This window comes from Bubalus bubalis, chromosome 6 (assembly GCF_019923935.1).
Source record: "Bubalus bubalis isolate 160015118507 breed Murrah chromosome 6, NDDB_SH_1, whole genome shotgun sequence".
Classification (NCBI taxonomy): domain Eukaryota; kingdom Metazoa; phylum Chordata; class Mammalia; order Artiodactyla; family Bovidae; genus Bubalus; species Bubalus bubalis.
The window spans coordinates 89243686-89258113 of record NC_059162.1 but is presented as its reverse complement, the minus strand read 5'-3'; the positions used below and the strand labels follow the sequence as shown (position 1 = coordinate 89258113).

At 38.6% G+C, this 14428-nt stretch overlaps 1 protein-coding gene across 1 annotated transcript in view; it reads left to right on the top strand.

Moving 5' to 3' along the window:
* The first annotated feature begins 6065 nt into the window (after positions 1-6065).
* Positions 6066-14428, top strand: part of LOC102402324 (5'-AMP-activated protein kinase catalytic subunit alpha-2) — a 42149-nt gene continuing 33786 nt past the window's right edge. The window contains exon 1 of the mRNA XM_045166149.1: positions 6066-6280. Within this exon, the coding sequence (XP_045022084.1) occupies positions 6187-6280 (94 nt within the window). The 5' untranslated portion in view covers positions 6066-6186. The remainder of the gene's footprint in view (positions 6281-14428) is intronic.

Here is a 14428-nt window from a genome sequence, read left to right as displayed (position 1 = left end):
GTGACCCCATGGACTGTAGCCCACCAGGCTTCTCTGTCCATGTGATTCTCCAGGCAAGAATTCTTGAGTGGGCTGCCATTTCCCTCCTCCAGGGGATCTTCCCAACCTAGGGATCGAACCCACATTGCCTAAGTCTCCTGCATTGCAGGCAGATTCTTTACCACTGAGCCACCAGGGAAGCCCCTTAATGAATGTAACACAGTTAATTTCAGAGAATCAGAACCTCCGAGTTAAGAGCCCTTGAAGGGCACCTAGTGCTTGCCCACAGAAAAGAAATAGAAATCTCTGGGTATTTTTTTAGGTCTTTAATCTTGGAGGGAGAGTTACTTTAATATATATGCAGCATTAGGAAATTTTGAAATTAGCTAATTGGTCTTATGCTTGCACTAATTAATCATGTTAAAGCTTTGTCGTTAATGTTCACAGGATTGAAACAAAAACCCAAAGCATTAACACCCACTGGGGGTCATTAAAAGTGTATTATAAAAGACTTCAAATAATGTGTATACTCTATAGTTTTGTCAGGGGTTGTTTTAATTCCAACACACAGCTATAATACGATGATAATCATGTCAAGGTGACATTGGCATCACTTTATTCAAACCTCACTAGTTTAAAAGCACAGTATAGCTAGGCACTGAATCCATGCCAGGCGGGAAAGAATTGATTTAATTGATCTAAAAGTATGTTTGAGTTTGTTTTTTTTTTTTCCAGACAAGCTGTCAACACACACATGAAAGCAAGATTCTAAAAATGCTGTTAAATCCATAATGTTTATACAGCAAAGCAAACAACCTTTGTTATTCCAATTAATGCATCTGGCCATGGAGAAAATCTGATCCAAAATGTTATATTTTTCTTAACTACACTGAAAAAAATGTTGACTCATATTGAAGCAATTTAGAAACATACTCAGATGAAAATGAAAATGGATTACATTAAATTTAATATTTGTTATTAGAATACCTGCTAAAAATAACATCACAAAGTTTTATACTTTCTTTAAAGAGTTTTAACGGTTGTCACATGTATTGTATCCACTTATTTTCTGGAATACTGTTGGCCCAGGTAATATTATCCTCTCAACCTTACACTCCAATAATAATAAATGTCAAGAGGTAAAACATGTGTAGGGAAAATAATGTACCAAGATCAGTTTGTTGAGATACCTTGGACTATAGCCTATAGTACTTCATAGTACTCTCCCTTTTTCCTTCGATAGTTTCATTCTAACATGGGCAGTGGATTTGGGAATTGAATTTCCTGACACTACTAGTTTTACCAATGAGATGTAAATCGATCTGTTTAAGGACACACTAAGTGATTAAGCTGAGACAGGAACTCGGGATTTTTGTTTCTAAATACTATGCTTCCTACAACACCAGACCATCATACTTTGATGATCAAGAATAACTGTTAAAGTAAATCCAACAGGGTTTAGAATATTCAACAGGTAAAACGACCTACTTATTAAACAACAAATGACACTTATTAAAGGGGGAAGAAAAAAGTCACGGATTAAAAGAAATATAAGATGCATCTCAATAAAATGCTATTCAAAAATCTTGATTAGAATAAACCAAATGTACAGTTATTCTTAAGACAATCAAGAGAAATTGAACACAAAATGGGTGGTTTATAATAGTAAGGAATTATTGTTAATTTTGTTAGCAATTGATAATGGTAGCATCACTATGCTAAAAAGAAGTTCTTATCTATTAGCAGTGTATACTGAAGTATTTACCAGTGAAACAGCAAGCAAATAAATTTAATAAAACACCCTATGAAACAAAAAAAAAGTGAAAAAATAGATTGCTAAATGAAATAATACTGATAATCATTAAAGGTGGGAGTTATTTATCCTACTTTGGTGTATGTTTGAAATTTTTCATAATAAAAATAAAAAAGAAGCAATTACTGAACTAATACTATCTATAAGACACCATCAGCACATTTTATTAATCAGTGAATGTCCAACTTTCTTTTTATTTTAAATTGGAGAACAATAATAGAAAAGAATACCTTATCATGAGTCTCTAAGGTCCTATATGTTCTGGGTTATTCCCATCTCCAATCTCACTAATGACTGCTATACCAAAAATTCTGCTTTGTATTTAATACATGTGTTTGTGAAATCAAATTGATATTAAGTTTGACTTATTTTTCAAATGCTCTTCCCTGTATTCTTGCTACTTGGTTCTGCATTTTAGTAATCTTTTTCTTTAATCTAATTCAATAAATATTTCGGGAATGATATACTAGGTTCTGTCAAGTCCCAGGAGCAGCAGAAAGGGTATGTTATTTTCACATGTATATGAAATATTAGTTTGTATATGAAATGTGAAAGGTATATGAAATATTCACATATATAATAACAGAATTGATAGATGCTATATTAATTCTATGAAAAAAGTGCTATGTGAATCCTGAAGAGGAAGATGTGAACAAAAATTTGATCAATCATGTTAGAGGAAGGACAGAATTATCTTTCTATTCTCTCTATAAAAATATAAAATATGAGGAGACAATCAAAGAATACACAGCCAAAATATGTAGAAAGCATGTATTATAGAGATAGGTGGAATAGTTAATTTATAAAAATGTTATTTTTCTAGATTTGGTAAGTTTGTGTTATTTGTTAACTTCAAAAATTTTGTAGATTTAATTTCAAATATTTACTTACATCTCCAACTTCATATTTTTTCATTAAGGAAGTTCTGCCTCATTGTATGAACTTCAGGTGCCACACAAGCTTAATCCACTGAAGAAAGAGCCTGTGACTTACTAGGGTACATCTGTGCTGAGGATATATCCATTAGTGAATAAAAAGAGAGGGGAAGAAACTGTGAAGCTTACCTTCTAGTTGCAAGAGATAGACAAAACAAAAATGTAATAAACAAGTAAATTAAACAGTATGTCAGAAGGTTAGTGCCATGGAAAAAGCAGAGAAGGTCTAGGGGAATGGAGAATGCAGAATAGAGAGCACAGGTGTGTGGTCAGAGTAGGTAAGCCTCAAGGAGAAGCAAAGAATTGAAGAAAGTGGTTATTGATAATACCAATGGAATCTAGTTAAGTGTATTTGCTTAGGTGGTGCTCCATTATTCTCTTACTCAGGTCCCCAGTATAGAGGATTTGAAGTCAAGTAACTCCAAAGTTACCGTAGTAAGAAGGTAAAGCAGTAATAGCTGGACCTGGTTAAGAACTGAATAGCTTCCCAGGGGACAGTAATCTTAGAGACTGGTACTAAACAAGTGGACACTAAAACATCACTGGAAAACAATAAAATGGGGTCTATTGTGTTTACTAGGACTTTTTGGGGGGTGGTGAGACCCTCCAAGTGGCATGGCTCTTTAAGGAGATTCAATCTGATGAATTCTCATGTTGTACTGTTGGGTAGGAGAGGCAAATATGGAATCACAATTGAAATTATTCAGCAACAGAAGACTGAGTGATGCCACCAAGAATTGTCCTTTCCCATTGTCATCACCCACTTAGCATTCCATCTATCCTTTAAACGAAAGTCATGAAAACAGACAAAAATACAAGATTAAAGTACATATTGTTGACATTCCCTGCTACTGCTGCTGCTGCTAAGTTGCTTCAGTCATGTCCAACTCTATGCAACACCATAGGCAGCAGCCCACTAGGCTCCTCTGTCCCTGGGATTCTCCAGGCAAGAACACTGGAGTGGGTTGCCATTTCCTTCTCCGATGCATGAAAGTGAAAAGTGAAAGTGAAGTTGCTCAGTTGTGCCCGACTCTTAGCGACCCCATGGACTGCAGCCCACCAGTCTCCTCCATCCATGGGATTTTCCAGGCAAGAGTATTGGAGTAGGGTGCCGCTGCCTTCTCCGGTTGACATTCCCTAAAAATAATAAAAACATGACAATGAAACTATAATTGTAAAAATTTTATGTTTTTAGAGCATCACATACTCTTTTTTATATGGGTAGCTGTTTCATAGTAAAAACACAAAAGGACAGGTCAGAACTGGATATGAGTTCTGAGTCTGCCACTTAGTTGATTTGCATTGGGCAAATCAGAAAGGGAAAATCTAGGTTTTATCATCATAAAATGGGGATAATAATAAGTTTCTTTTATGACAACTGAGATAATTGCATTTAAATGAGCTTTTTAATCTATGAAGTATCATCTACTTGTTTGGTATAATAATAAAACTACAAAGTAGTTCATAGTTGCTAGGTAAGGATCATAGTTATGTGGCATATAATAATTAAAGTTTAATTATCCACCAATAGTTAAGACACTGCAGAATGCTTTAAAATTTCTTTATAGGCTGTCTTCATAAAGCTTCAAGAAAGCAATCTAATAGTCTTTAACATCTTTCACTGGGATGTTAAAACAAGTGACACATTCATCTTATTTCTCAAAAGCAGAACAGATATTTTTTCTTACTTGAATAAATACCGAAGGAGTGATCCTTAACCAAATACCAGTATCAAAATAACTGGCTATTTTCCTCCAATTGCCGGCTAGGTAGAGTGATTCTTAAATGATACTTCTTGTCAGCAAGAAAGATGATCCCAAGAATGAACAGAAATAGCCTCTGTTCAACAGCTGTGATGTCTATAATTTATAAGCCATGATCATCTCTCATCAGATTGGCTTGGTGTGCAGAATAGATGCAAGTTTGCAATTTGCATATTCATCACTTCTCAGAAAAAGAACTTGTGTTACATCTTATCCTTTTTAATACATTTCTCTCTTTACCTATAAATAATGCGATGAGACTTACTATTTGAGGAATGTGACCTTGAAACTCGACTGTCATACACAAAGGTAAAAGATGTTCAACTAATTCTTAAACATTTATTCCCAATAGGCAAATGATTTTTAAGCATTGAAAGACAGGCAACACTGGAAACTAGGAGACTGAAGGAAGGAAAGAAAGAAGAAAAGAGAGGAGAAGGGAGGGCGGGAGGAGGAAGCGATAATCACTGTACTTACTGTATCTCGGCAGTTTTTAAGGCTCTGCCTGCTTCTAGTTTCCTCTTGCAGTTTCCTCACTCCCCCTTCAATCTTTACCTTTAATTTGTGCCCTTATATTGCCCTCGTCCCTTAGGTAGCTTACTCCCCAAACTCACTACGTTCAGTTTCCCTCTTCAATTTCTTTCACTATTTCCCTCTTGTGCAGCTCTGCCACAATTTCTATGCTATATATACATGATTAGTCGTGTCTAACTCTTTTGCGACCCCACGGACTGCAGCCCGCCAGGCTCCTCTGTCTATGGGAATTCCCAGGCAACACTATCGGAGTGGATTGCCATTTCCTTTTCCCTGGGATCTTCTCAACCCAGGGATCAAACACTTGTCTCCTAGGCGGATTCTTTACGACTGAGCCGCCTAGAAAACCCATATATTTATATGTCTAAAATACAGTTGAGCGAATATTGGGACTGATTGGAGAACTTTGTGCAAATTAGTTAGAACCGAGAGCTCTGGAGAGGGTCTCTCCTCCATAACTGAGAATTAGACAGTACGTAGAGGAGGATCAGTGAAGCCGGCAGAGTTGGCTTTTTTTGTTTGTGCTGTGGTGACCTGTATGAAAACAGTGCGTGACTCCAAACGCTTCCTTGTGACTCTCCTCCGACTGACCTTCGATCAAGGCCCTTCCCCACTGCCGCCAGCCCTGACTTCCCTCGGACCCACACGCTGCTTTTCACGCCCCTCTCTCCCCACACTTCAGGCCTGTTTCTCTTCTCCAGGTTCTATTAATACTTCCATGTCTTTCCACTCGGCAAGATTCGGCCCAAGTCTCACCCTCTCATTTCCACCGTCAGGTTCTGCTCCAGGGCCCCTTAACCCGGCTCCCACCCCAGGGCCCCTCCTCCAGGTAGCCAGGCGACATCCTTCCCCCTCCCGGCTCCGCGCACACCTGTCGGCCTCCGACCTCCCCCGCACCGAGCGCCACCCTCCCTCCACTGCGCCCCCAGGGCCCTGGTCCTGAGCCCACGCCGGCCTGACGCCCGCCCACGGGGCCTCGGCGCGCACACGCCCACGCCCCCCCACCTGCTCGCGTCCCCCCTCCCGGCGCCCCGCCCCGCCTCGCCTGGTCCCCAAGTCTCCAGGCCCCCGCCCCCCGCGGGCCCGCTGCACTGTGGGTAGGCGGCGGCGGCCGCCGCACAGAGGATCCCGCGGCCGCGGAGCGAGGCTGCGCGCGCCGAACATGGCTGAGAAGCAGAAGCACGACGGGCGGGTGAAGATCGGCCACTACGTGCTGGGCGACACGCTGGGCGTCGGCACCTTCGGCAAAGTGAAGAGTTGAGTACGCCGCGCCTCGCGGGAGGCCGAGCCCCGGAGTCCGGGAGCGCCGGGCCGCGAGCGGGCAGCGGGTGGCGGGGCCTGGCGGCAGGTGGAGCGGCCGCGCCCGGGCCGCGCGGAACCTGGGGACCCAGGGAAGGCAGTGGGTACCGCTTCGCCCCGCGGCAACGGCGGGTCCCCGGCGAGGGGGCTCGGCGGGGGCGTCGCGAGGTCCTGGGACTGGCGTCCAGCACGCTTCTACTGGCCGACCTCAGTGCCCACCTCTGAAACCCGGAGATGGGGTTGTTGGGCGAGATGCCTTTCAGCTGGGAGGCTGTAGGGATAGGGCTGAGGAATGACCCACGGCCCTGATGGTGGAGTTCCCATTTCGTGCCAGGTGTCCCGTTAGGTGCTTCACGTGTGATCTCCTGTAATCCTTACAGCAGGTGCAGGTGTTATCTTCGCCTTTAACGTGAGAAAACGGGGACCTCCTAGGAGGGACGTGTTCAAGGTCACACCGAAATTGGCAGAACTGGGATAAAGGTCTAAAATGTCCTCCAATTTTGGCCAGGCTGGGAAGTCCTGCAGTCTGGATTCTTTCGTGCTCCCTGGTTGTGGATTAGTAGGGCTGGTAGTCTACGGGGGATCCCGGGGCGCGAGATGGGTGGGTCTTTCTGCTGGCCGTGGGAAACGCTGGGATGCAGCTGGGTTGGGTCAGGGCTTAGTTAGAACTGGGAGGTCTGAAGGTTGCTTGGTGTGTGTAAAATGGTTCTAGGAAGGCTTCCAGGATGGAGGGAAAGGAAAAAGGGACTTTGGAGTTGGATCTTGGAGGATGTAGGGCTGAGGCCAGAACTGTAAGACATACTCTGCTGAGCTCTGTGTTCCTAGGTGATGGGATCCCATTTTGGGTGTACAAAAACAGGCTGCTTTGATTTTTTTTTTTTTTTTAAACTGGTTACTGGTTAAGTATTGAACTTTCCTGTTTTTCTTAAGAGTCATGTGAGTTTAATTAACTTGTCCTCTCTCCAGAACTAGAACCAACGTATTAAAAATACTTCTTTTGGTTGTTGCTTTTTTCTTTTTTTCGTTTTGCTGGGAAAATGTTGGGTAGGCAGGTTGAAGATTTTATTGAGGCCTCTGTTTCCTTAAAAAATCATAATGAAAAAATTTTAGGTTTTTAAAATTATAGTAAATTACTTTACAATTTCGTGTTAGTTTCTTTTCTATGACATTGTGAATCAGCTGTAAGTATAAGTGAATTCCCTCCTCTTGAGCCTCCCTCCCACCCTGCTAGGTCATCACAGAACACCCAGCTGAGTTCCCTGTGCCAGACCTTAGCTTCCCACTAGCTAGCTGTTTTACACATGGTAGTGTAGAGATCAGTACTACTCTTTCACTTCGTCCAAAAACCCTATTTTAACCTTGAATCCAGGCTGTAAGTGGATAGAAGTCGTCCATTCATATGGCAGGGATGAGCTTTTATTTACTTGCACACATTTGATACCCTTTCCTTTGTTCAGTAAACACTTACTGAGTGCCTACAGTGTTCCACAGGCACTGTTCTAGGTAATGGGGATACCCTAGGAACAAAATCATTAAAATCTTTCCTTTTGTGGTGCTTATATTCTAGTAGGGGAAGACAGTAATCACTATATATATTTGTGTGTGTGTGTAGTATTTTTAGTGCTGTGAAGAAAAATGAATCAGAGTTTTGTGCAGTTAGCAATTTTCAGTAAGATTGTCAGGCATGTCCTTACAGATAGGGTGGTATTTATGTAAAGACCTCAGGTTTGTAAAATTCTTTCAAGTCCTGTGAGGGCTGTGAAGTTCTGGCTTAGGTTTGCAAGACCTCATAAAGTGGTAAGTGAAGAGAATATATTTAGAGTGAATATATGAAGATTCAGGAACTGGATTAATGCTGTGACATTACTAAGGACTATTGTGTTTTGATGTTATACACTCAAGTCTTCACCATCTAGGCATGTACACTTTCCAGGTTATATAATGTATACTGTTCCTTTTCAAATTGTGTTAAAAATTGTTGTTTTTTTAAAAAATTCTTGTGTAATCTGAATGTTGGCTAAAATACCCATCAGATAGATCATTTGGTCCATTGTCACAGGACAACTTAAATCTCTTTTTGTATATATCCTTGAACTGCTTCTAGGCACTGACTTAAAATATAAACCAACAGAAGGTACTTGGATTTATGAGAAATCCTTTTCCTGGAAGACTCCTTCCCAGTGAGCAACTAACTGGGGAGATTCCCTAACACTGTATGAGCACCTCTCCAAAGTTAGACAGTGCTCTCCCATCCAAAGTTAGAATTAGTACAGTTGCTTAATAAAAATATGTTAAAATAAAAATATAAGTTATATAAGTTGCAGCAGTCTAAAGTTACTCATTTACAGTGGACCCTTGAACAACATGAGTTTCAACTGCAGAGGTGTACTTTTACAACAGATTGTTTTTTTCCTCCAAATAAATACTACAGTATTATACAGTCCAGGTTGGTTGAATCCTAAAATGTGCAACCATGAATACTAAGGGATGAATATAAGGTTATATACAAGTTTTCAACTTCCTGGGGTCCAGTGCCTATAACTCCAGTGTTATTCAAGGGTCCATTGTAATTCTTTAAGGGACTACAAACAAGAGCACTCTTATTTTTAAACACAACTTTTTTTCAAGCATATTTAACATATCATGAAAGTCACCCATCCCAAATGTATTATGCGTAGTACAAGTCAGTGATTTTTAGTGACTTTACTGAATGGTGCAACCATTTTATAGATCGATTTATAACATTTCCATCACCACAATAAAATTCCTCATGCCATTTATAGTTAACCCTTCGCCCTAGGAAACTGTTCATCTGTGTTCTGTCTGAATAAATATGCTTTCTCTGGACATTTCTTATAAATGAGATCATTGAATATGAAGTCTCTCATGTCTGACTTCTTTAACAAGGCTTTTGATGTTCATGCATGACATAGCATTGTTCCTTTTCATTGCTTAATAATATTCCACCTCATGGAAATGCCACATTTTGCCTGTGCAGTCACCTGTTGATGACCTCTGTTTTCAGTTTGGGACTGTTACAGATAATGCCACCACAAACGCTGTGTGCAAGTCTCTGCTGCAGATATCTGTTCTCATGTATATTGGGTAGATATACCTAAGAGTAGAATTGTTGGCTTGTATCATAATTTTATTTTTATTTGTTGGAGAAACTGCATACTGTTCAAAGTGGTTGTACCATTTTACAATCCCACCAATAATGTATGAGGGTTCCTATTTCTCCAAATCCTCACTGACATTTATTTATTGTCTTCTTATAACTCTTATAGTAGGTGTGAAATGGTAACTCATTGGGGTTTCAATTTGTGCTTTCCTAGTGATGATACTGAACATCTTTTCATGTACTGAATCGCCATTTGTGTATCTTGGGTGAAATGTCTTTTTGTTCATTTGTTGGATTGGTTGAGTTTATAAGAATTTTTTTTATATAAATTCTGGATACAAGTCCCTTATTGCAAATATTTCTTCACGTCAGTTTTCTGACATGTATAAGTGTTTTGAATTTTTGTGAGGTCCTGCTTATTGACTATTTCCTTTTATGGATGATGCTTTTGATGTTATATTTAAGAAATCTTTGCTTTGGGTTTCAAGAATTTCTTCACATTTTTTTAAAAAATAGATGTTTATTGTTTTAGTTCTTATAGTTACATTTAGGACCCATTTTGAGTTAACATTTGAGTATGGTATAAGTTGAGATTCTAAGGTCAACTTTTTTAATGTGGATATCCAATTGTTCCAGGATCGTTTATTGAAAATACTTACATTTTGATTTGATATTGATTTAGACTTTATAAATTTAATTTCTACTAAAAAACAGTAGTAGATGGTTTAGTTTTATATGGCTATAAAAACATGGAGAAGTGCTGAATATTTTATGTGCCTTCTCTCTTTAGCTATTATGTTATTTATAGATATTGAAAATTTAACTTCAGTTGTTGATGTATCAATTTACAGAGCAAAGTTAGGTACAATGAATAAAAATGGAAATAACTAGTTTTCATTTAATAGCACTTGTTTAAAGCTACTTTTAAAAACATATGGAAATCCTTCTAATTGTTGATAAATAATTGAAACCTTATTTAAAATATTGAGTTAATTTTTCTCCATTGTTCTAGTGTGAGAGTACTAGGGGAGTACTTATGGAAACAGATTATGTTGGCTGTCAGAGTTTGAAGAAGTGCATTTTATCTACTTAAATTTTTTTCTATGTATTGTTTTGATTCTTACTCTTTCCCAGGTAAGGTATAACTGCTGTTTAAAAGGTCTTGTAATTAGACTTGCTCAGTTCATACCTAAATAATGAAGGTCATAGAAATTCTAGAAGAACAGGTTTGTACATGTGTTTTACAAAGACCAGTTGAAGAAAAAAAGTGTTTTAAATATAATGGTAATTATATTTTTAAAAGAAGCTTGTATTTTCAGGGTGAGAACTGACAGATTTGATTTATGAAATCATTATTCTTCATTAGAATTATACACAATAGGGTCAGTTCAGTTCAGTTGCTCACTCGTGTCTGCCTCTTTGCAACCCCATGCACTGCAGCACACCAGGCTTCCCATCTATCACCAACTCCCAGAGCTTGCTCAAACTCATGTCCATCAAGTTGATGATGCCATCCAACCATCTTATAGGAGGCTTTCAGTCAAAGTAGCCTTTTCTAGTCAGCAAGGTCTCATCAAAGCTTTATTTTTTGTTGTTTTTCAAATACTTATGTGAATAGCTCACAGAATTGGCTTTCAAGAAATTAAGTAAATATTTTGTTAAATCTTCACTTCTGTGTAAGATAACAGGAAAGATAAGCAAATGTAGAGCTTGTGTTCAGTTGTTCAATTGTATCTGGCTCTTCACAACTCCATGGACTGTAGCCTGCCAGACTCTTCTGTCCATGGAAATTTTCAGGCAAGAATACTAGACTGGGTTGCCATTTCCTGTTCCAGGGGATCTTCCCAACCCAGGGACTGGACTCCTGTCTCCTGTGCCTCCTGCATTGGCAGGCAGATTCTTTACTACTGTGCCACCTGGGAAGCCCTAGAAATGTAAATACCAAGTCCTAAGTGATAAATTAGATCTCAGACAACTACCTGGTCAGTTGGTGGACCTCAGAGTTATACCTGGGGTATTTCTGACCCACACTGGCCTTGTTTTTGACCCTCATGTAGTGACAAGTCCCTTGAACTACAAAGAGATCAAACCAGTCCATCCTAAAGAAAATCAATCCTGAATATTCATTGGAAGGAGTGATGCTGAAACTGAAGCTCCATTACTTTGGCCACCTGATGTGAAGAATTGACATTGGAAAAGACTTTGATGCTGGGAAAGCCTGAAGGCAGGAAAAGAAGGGGACAACAGAGGAAGAGATGGTTGAATGGCATCACAGACTCAATGGACATGAGTATGAACAAGCTCCAGGAGTTGGTGATGGACAGGGAAGCCTGGAATGCTGCAGTTCATGGGGTTGCAAAGAGCTGGACATGACTGAGCAACTGAACTGTAGTGTCAAGGCCCTAAAGAATACTTGAAACCTCTTTGGGCTTTGTTTTTTTCTTCTCCTTAGCAACAACACTGGAATGTGAAATTTATTTGCAACCGAATTTTTGAAGATTTGATTTCAAAAAATGGATAAGTTTAATTGTTCCTTCTGGCTTAGTAGAAGTTTGAATTACTGAAGACCATAGCTGAAATAATGTAAAACAAAAGAAAAGGGAAACATGTTTGTAACAATTTAGTGATAAAAGCTACAGCGTGATTAAGTTGATACTATATTTATTATATATGCACTTGGTTTTATTTATTCCCCAAAGTAATCCTGGATTTGGTATTATCTCCATTTTGCAAATGTAGATATTGAGAATTAGATACCTTAACTTGCCTAAGGTCACAGTGCTAGTAAGTTGCAGAAGTGGCAAATTTAGGGTTCTCTGATGCAAGTCTGTCCCACTCTTTGCGACCCTATGCGACCCTTTGCGACTCTTGCCTGCTACGCTCCTCTGTCCATGGGGATTCTCCAGGCAAGAATACTGGAGTGGGTTGCCGTTCCCTCCTGCAGGGGATCTTCCTCATCCAGGGATCGAACCCCTGTCTCATAAGTCTCTTGCATTGGCAGATGGATAAATTACATATGGATGATTAAAAATTATATTTTCATATAAATTTTACTCTTGTGTCTCAATCTATTCCATTTTTTTAATATGATAAAGTTACTGAATTCTGACACTATTAACTAATTTAACTATTTAAATTTCTTTAAAATACCAGGTATTTCAGGGTTGCCCCATCCCCATTATGAAAATAACTTTGACTAAAGATTGCCAGTGGCCTTTAGTAACCAGACTAAAGAGAATTTGTAAAAAATAACGATGTCCTAGGATGAAGGAACATTGGTTTTGGAAGGCATTAGCTGAGGATTTTCATTTCATGCTACTGCCAGTTATATGAATTTGGGAAACCATTAAACTTCCTTGAGCTTGTTTCCTCTTTTGTAAAATGACAATAACAATACTTGGCTACCTCCATTCTAGGTTTTTTTTAAAGGATTAAATGAATTGAGGCACATAAAATGGCTTAAGAGAAAATGAGTTACTTTACAGAGAGATGGCTGTTGTGGAGATGACTAGATACATGGCCAATTTGAGTGAATCCTGTACCCTGTGTGAGGTGTTATTAATAATAAATGTTTACTGATTGTGATTCTGATTGCAACATTGAGACTTAACTTTAATAATTTGCCCCAACTTTTTTGGATGCCTGCATTGGAAAGTTCCTAATGATTAACTCATTTGTGCTATATGATGTTTAGTTTTTAGTGTTTATATTAAAAATCCAGTATCTTTTTGGGTTAAGTCATGAAATTTGTTTTTTCACAAATATGGAAAATTAATAAGAATGAAAATAACTTTTGATGTTCATATAAATTGCTAGCTGAACTGATTTTACTTCTGAAAATATGTAATTCTAAACAGCTGTTAAGCAATACTTCCAACTAATGAAGCTATATATTTTCTGAAATACTAGACCGTTAATGAAATGAAAATGAATTCATCATCTTTCTTAAATAATCAAGTAAATAGTGTGCTATTTAGGGGTTTTCCCCCCTGATTTACCTTATTTTTGTGATTTCAGTGTTTTGTCCTTAATGCTGAATGGATTTTGTTCATTTTGTGTAATGGATTGATTCTTGAAAGACACTTTTCTATAGGAAACAGTGTTATAGATGGATAGATTCAGAGGAAGTCCACAAAGGCAGGATGGTATACAGTATAGAGAATACTGGATTTAGAAGGCCTCCTGTGTGGGAGTTTGCTGTTGCAAGCCAAAGTCACTTGATCTCTGAAAAAGGGAATAAGACTTATATGTTCTTTTATACTTTTGAGAGTAATACAGGAGAAAATGTAGGTGAAAATATACAAGTACTTAACTTTTATGTATTTGTATACTTGGGCCCTATTTTATATATTTGTAAACCTGTAATTAGCTGAACTCAGAATAATCTGTGATCTGGTTCTGAGACCAGGATTTAATTGATGTTGAGAAGAAAGAGTTTACTGTGTTCTATTTTATTTTTCTCTGGTCTTTTTTCATATTTAATTTGTGTATGTTTATTAATCTAATTCTCCAGACACTGCTCACTTATCCGCTCTTCTGTATACCATGTATATGTATGCAATGAATATATGCAAACATGTAACAGATATCTATTCCAGGTCTCATGGTAGTGATCATAGAACTCTTGGATAAAGGAGGCAAAGCTGGGAAAGGGAGGAGGATGTAAGCAGCAGCTGGCAGTTTTTATATGTGGTTTGTTGTCAAGGTTCTACTTGGAGCAGAACCAAAATAATACACACAGTTAATTTTCTTCAAACTTCAGAAAATGCAGACTCTGAGCTAAAAATGCCTTTCTACAATCTTTCTCCACATATATCTATGTGAATTAGAAAGGATTTTTGTAGTTGATCATATACTGAGGAACTTACTTCAATTCTGTGGACTTTCTCCCTTTCCCGTGCTGACACAGCACTGCTTTATCTAGTTTTTTTTTTTTTTTTTTTTCCAATGTGCAAAAATAGTCACTTACCTTGTAGTTCATGTT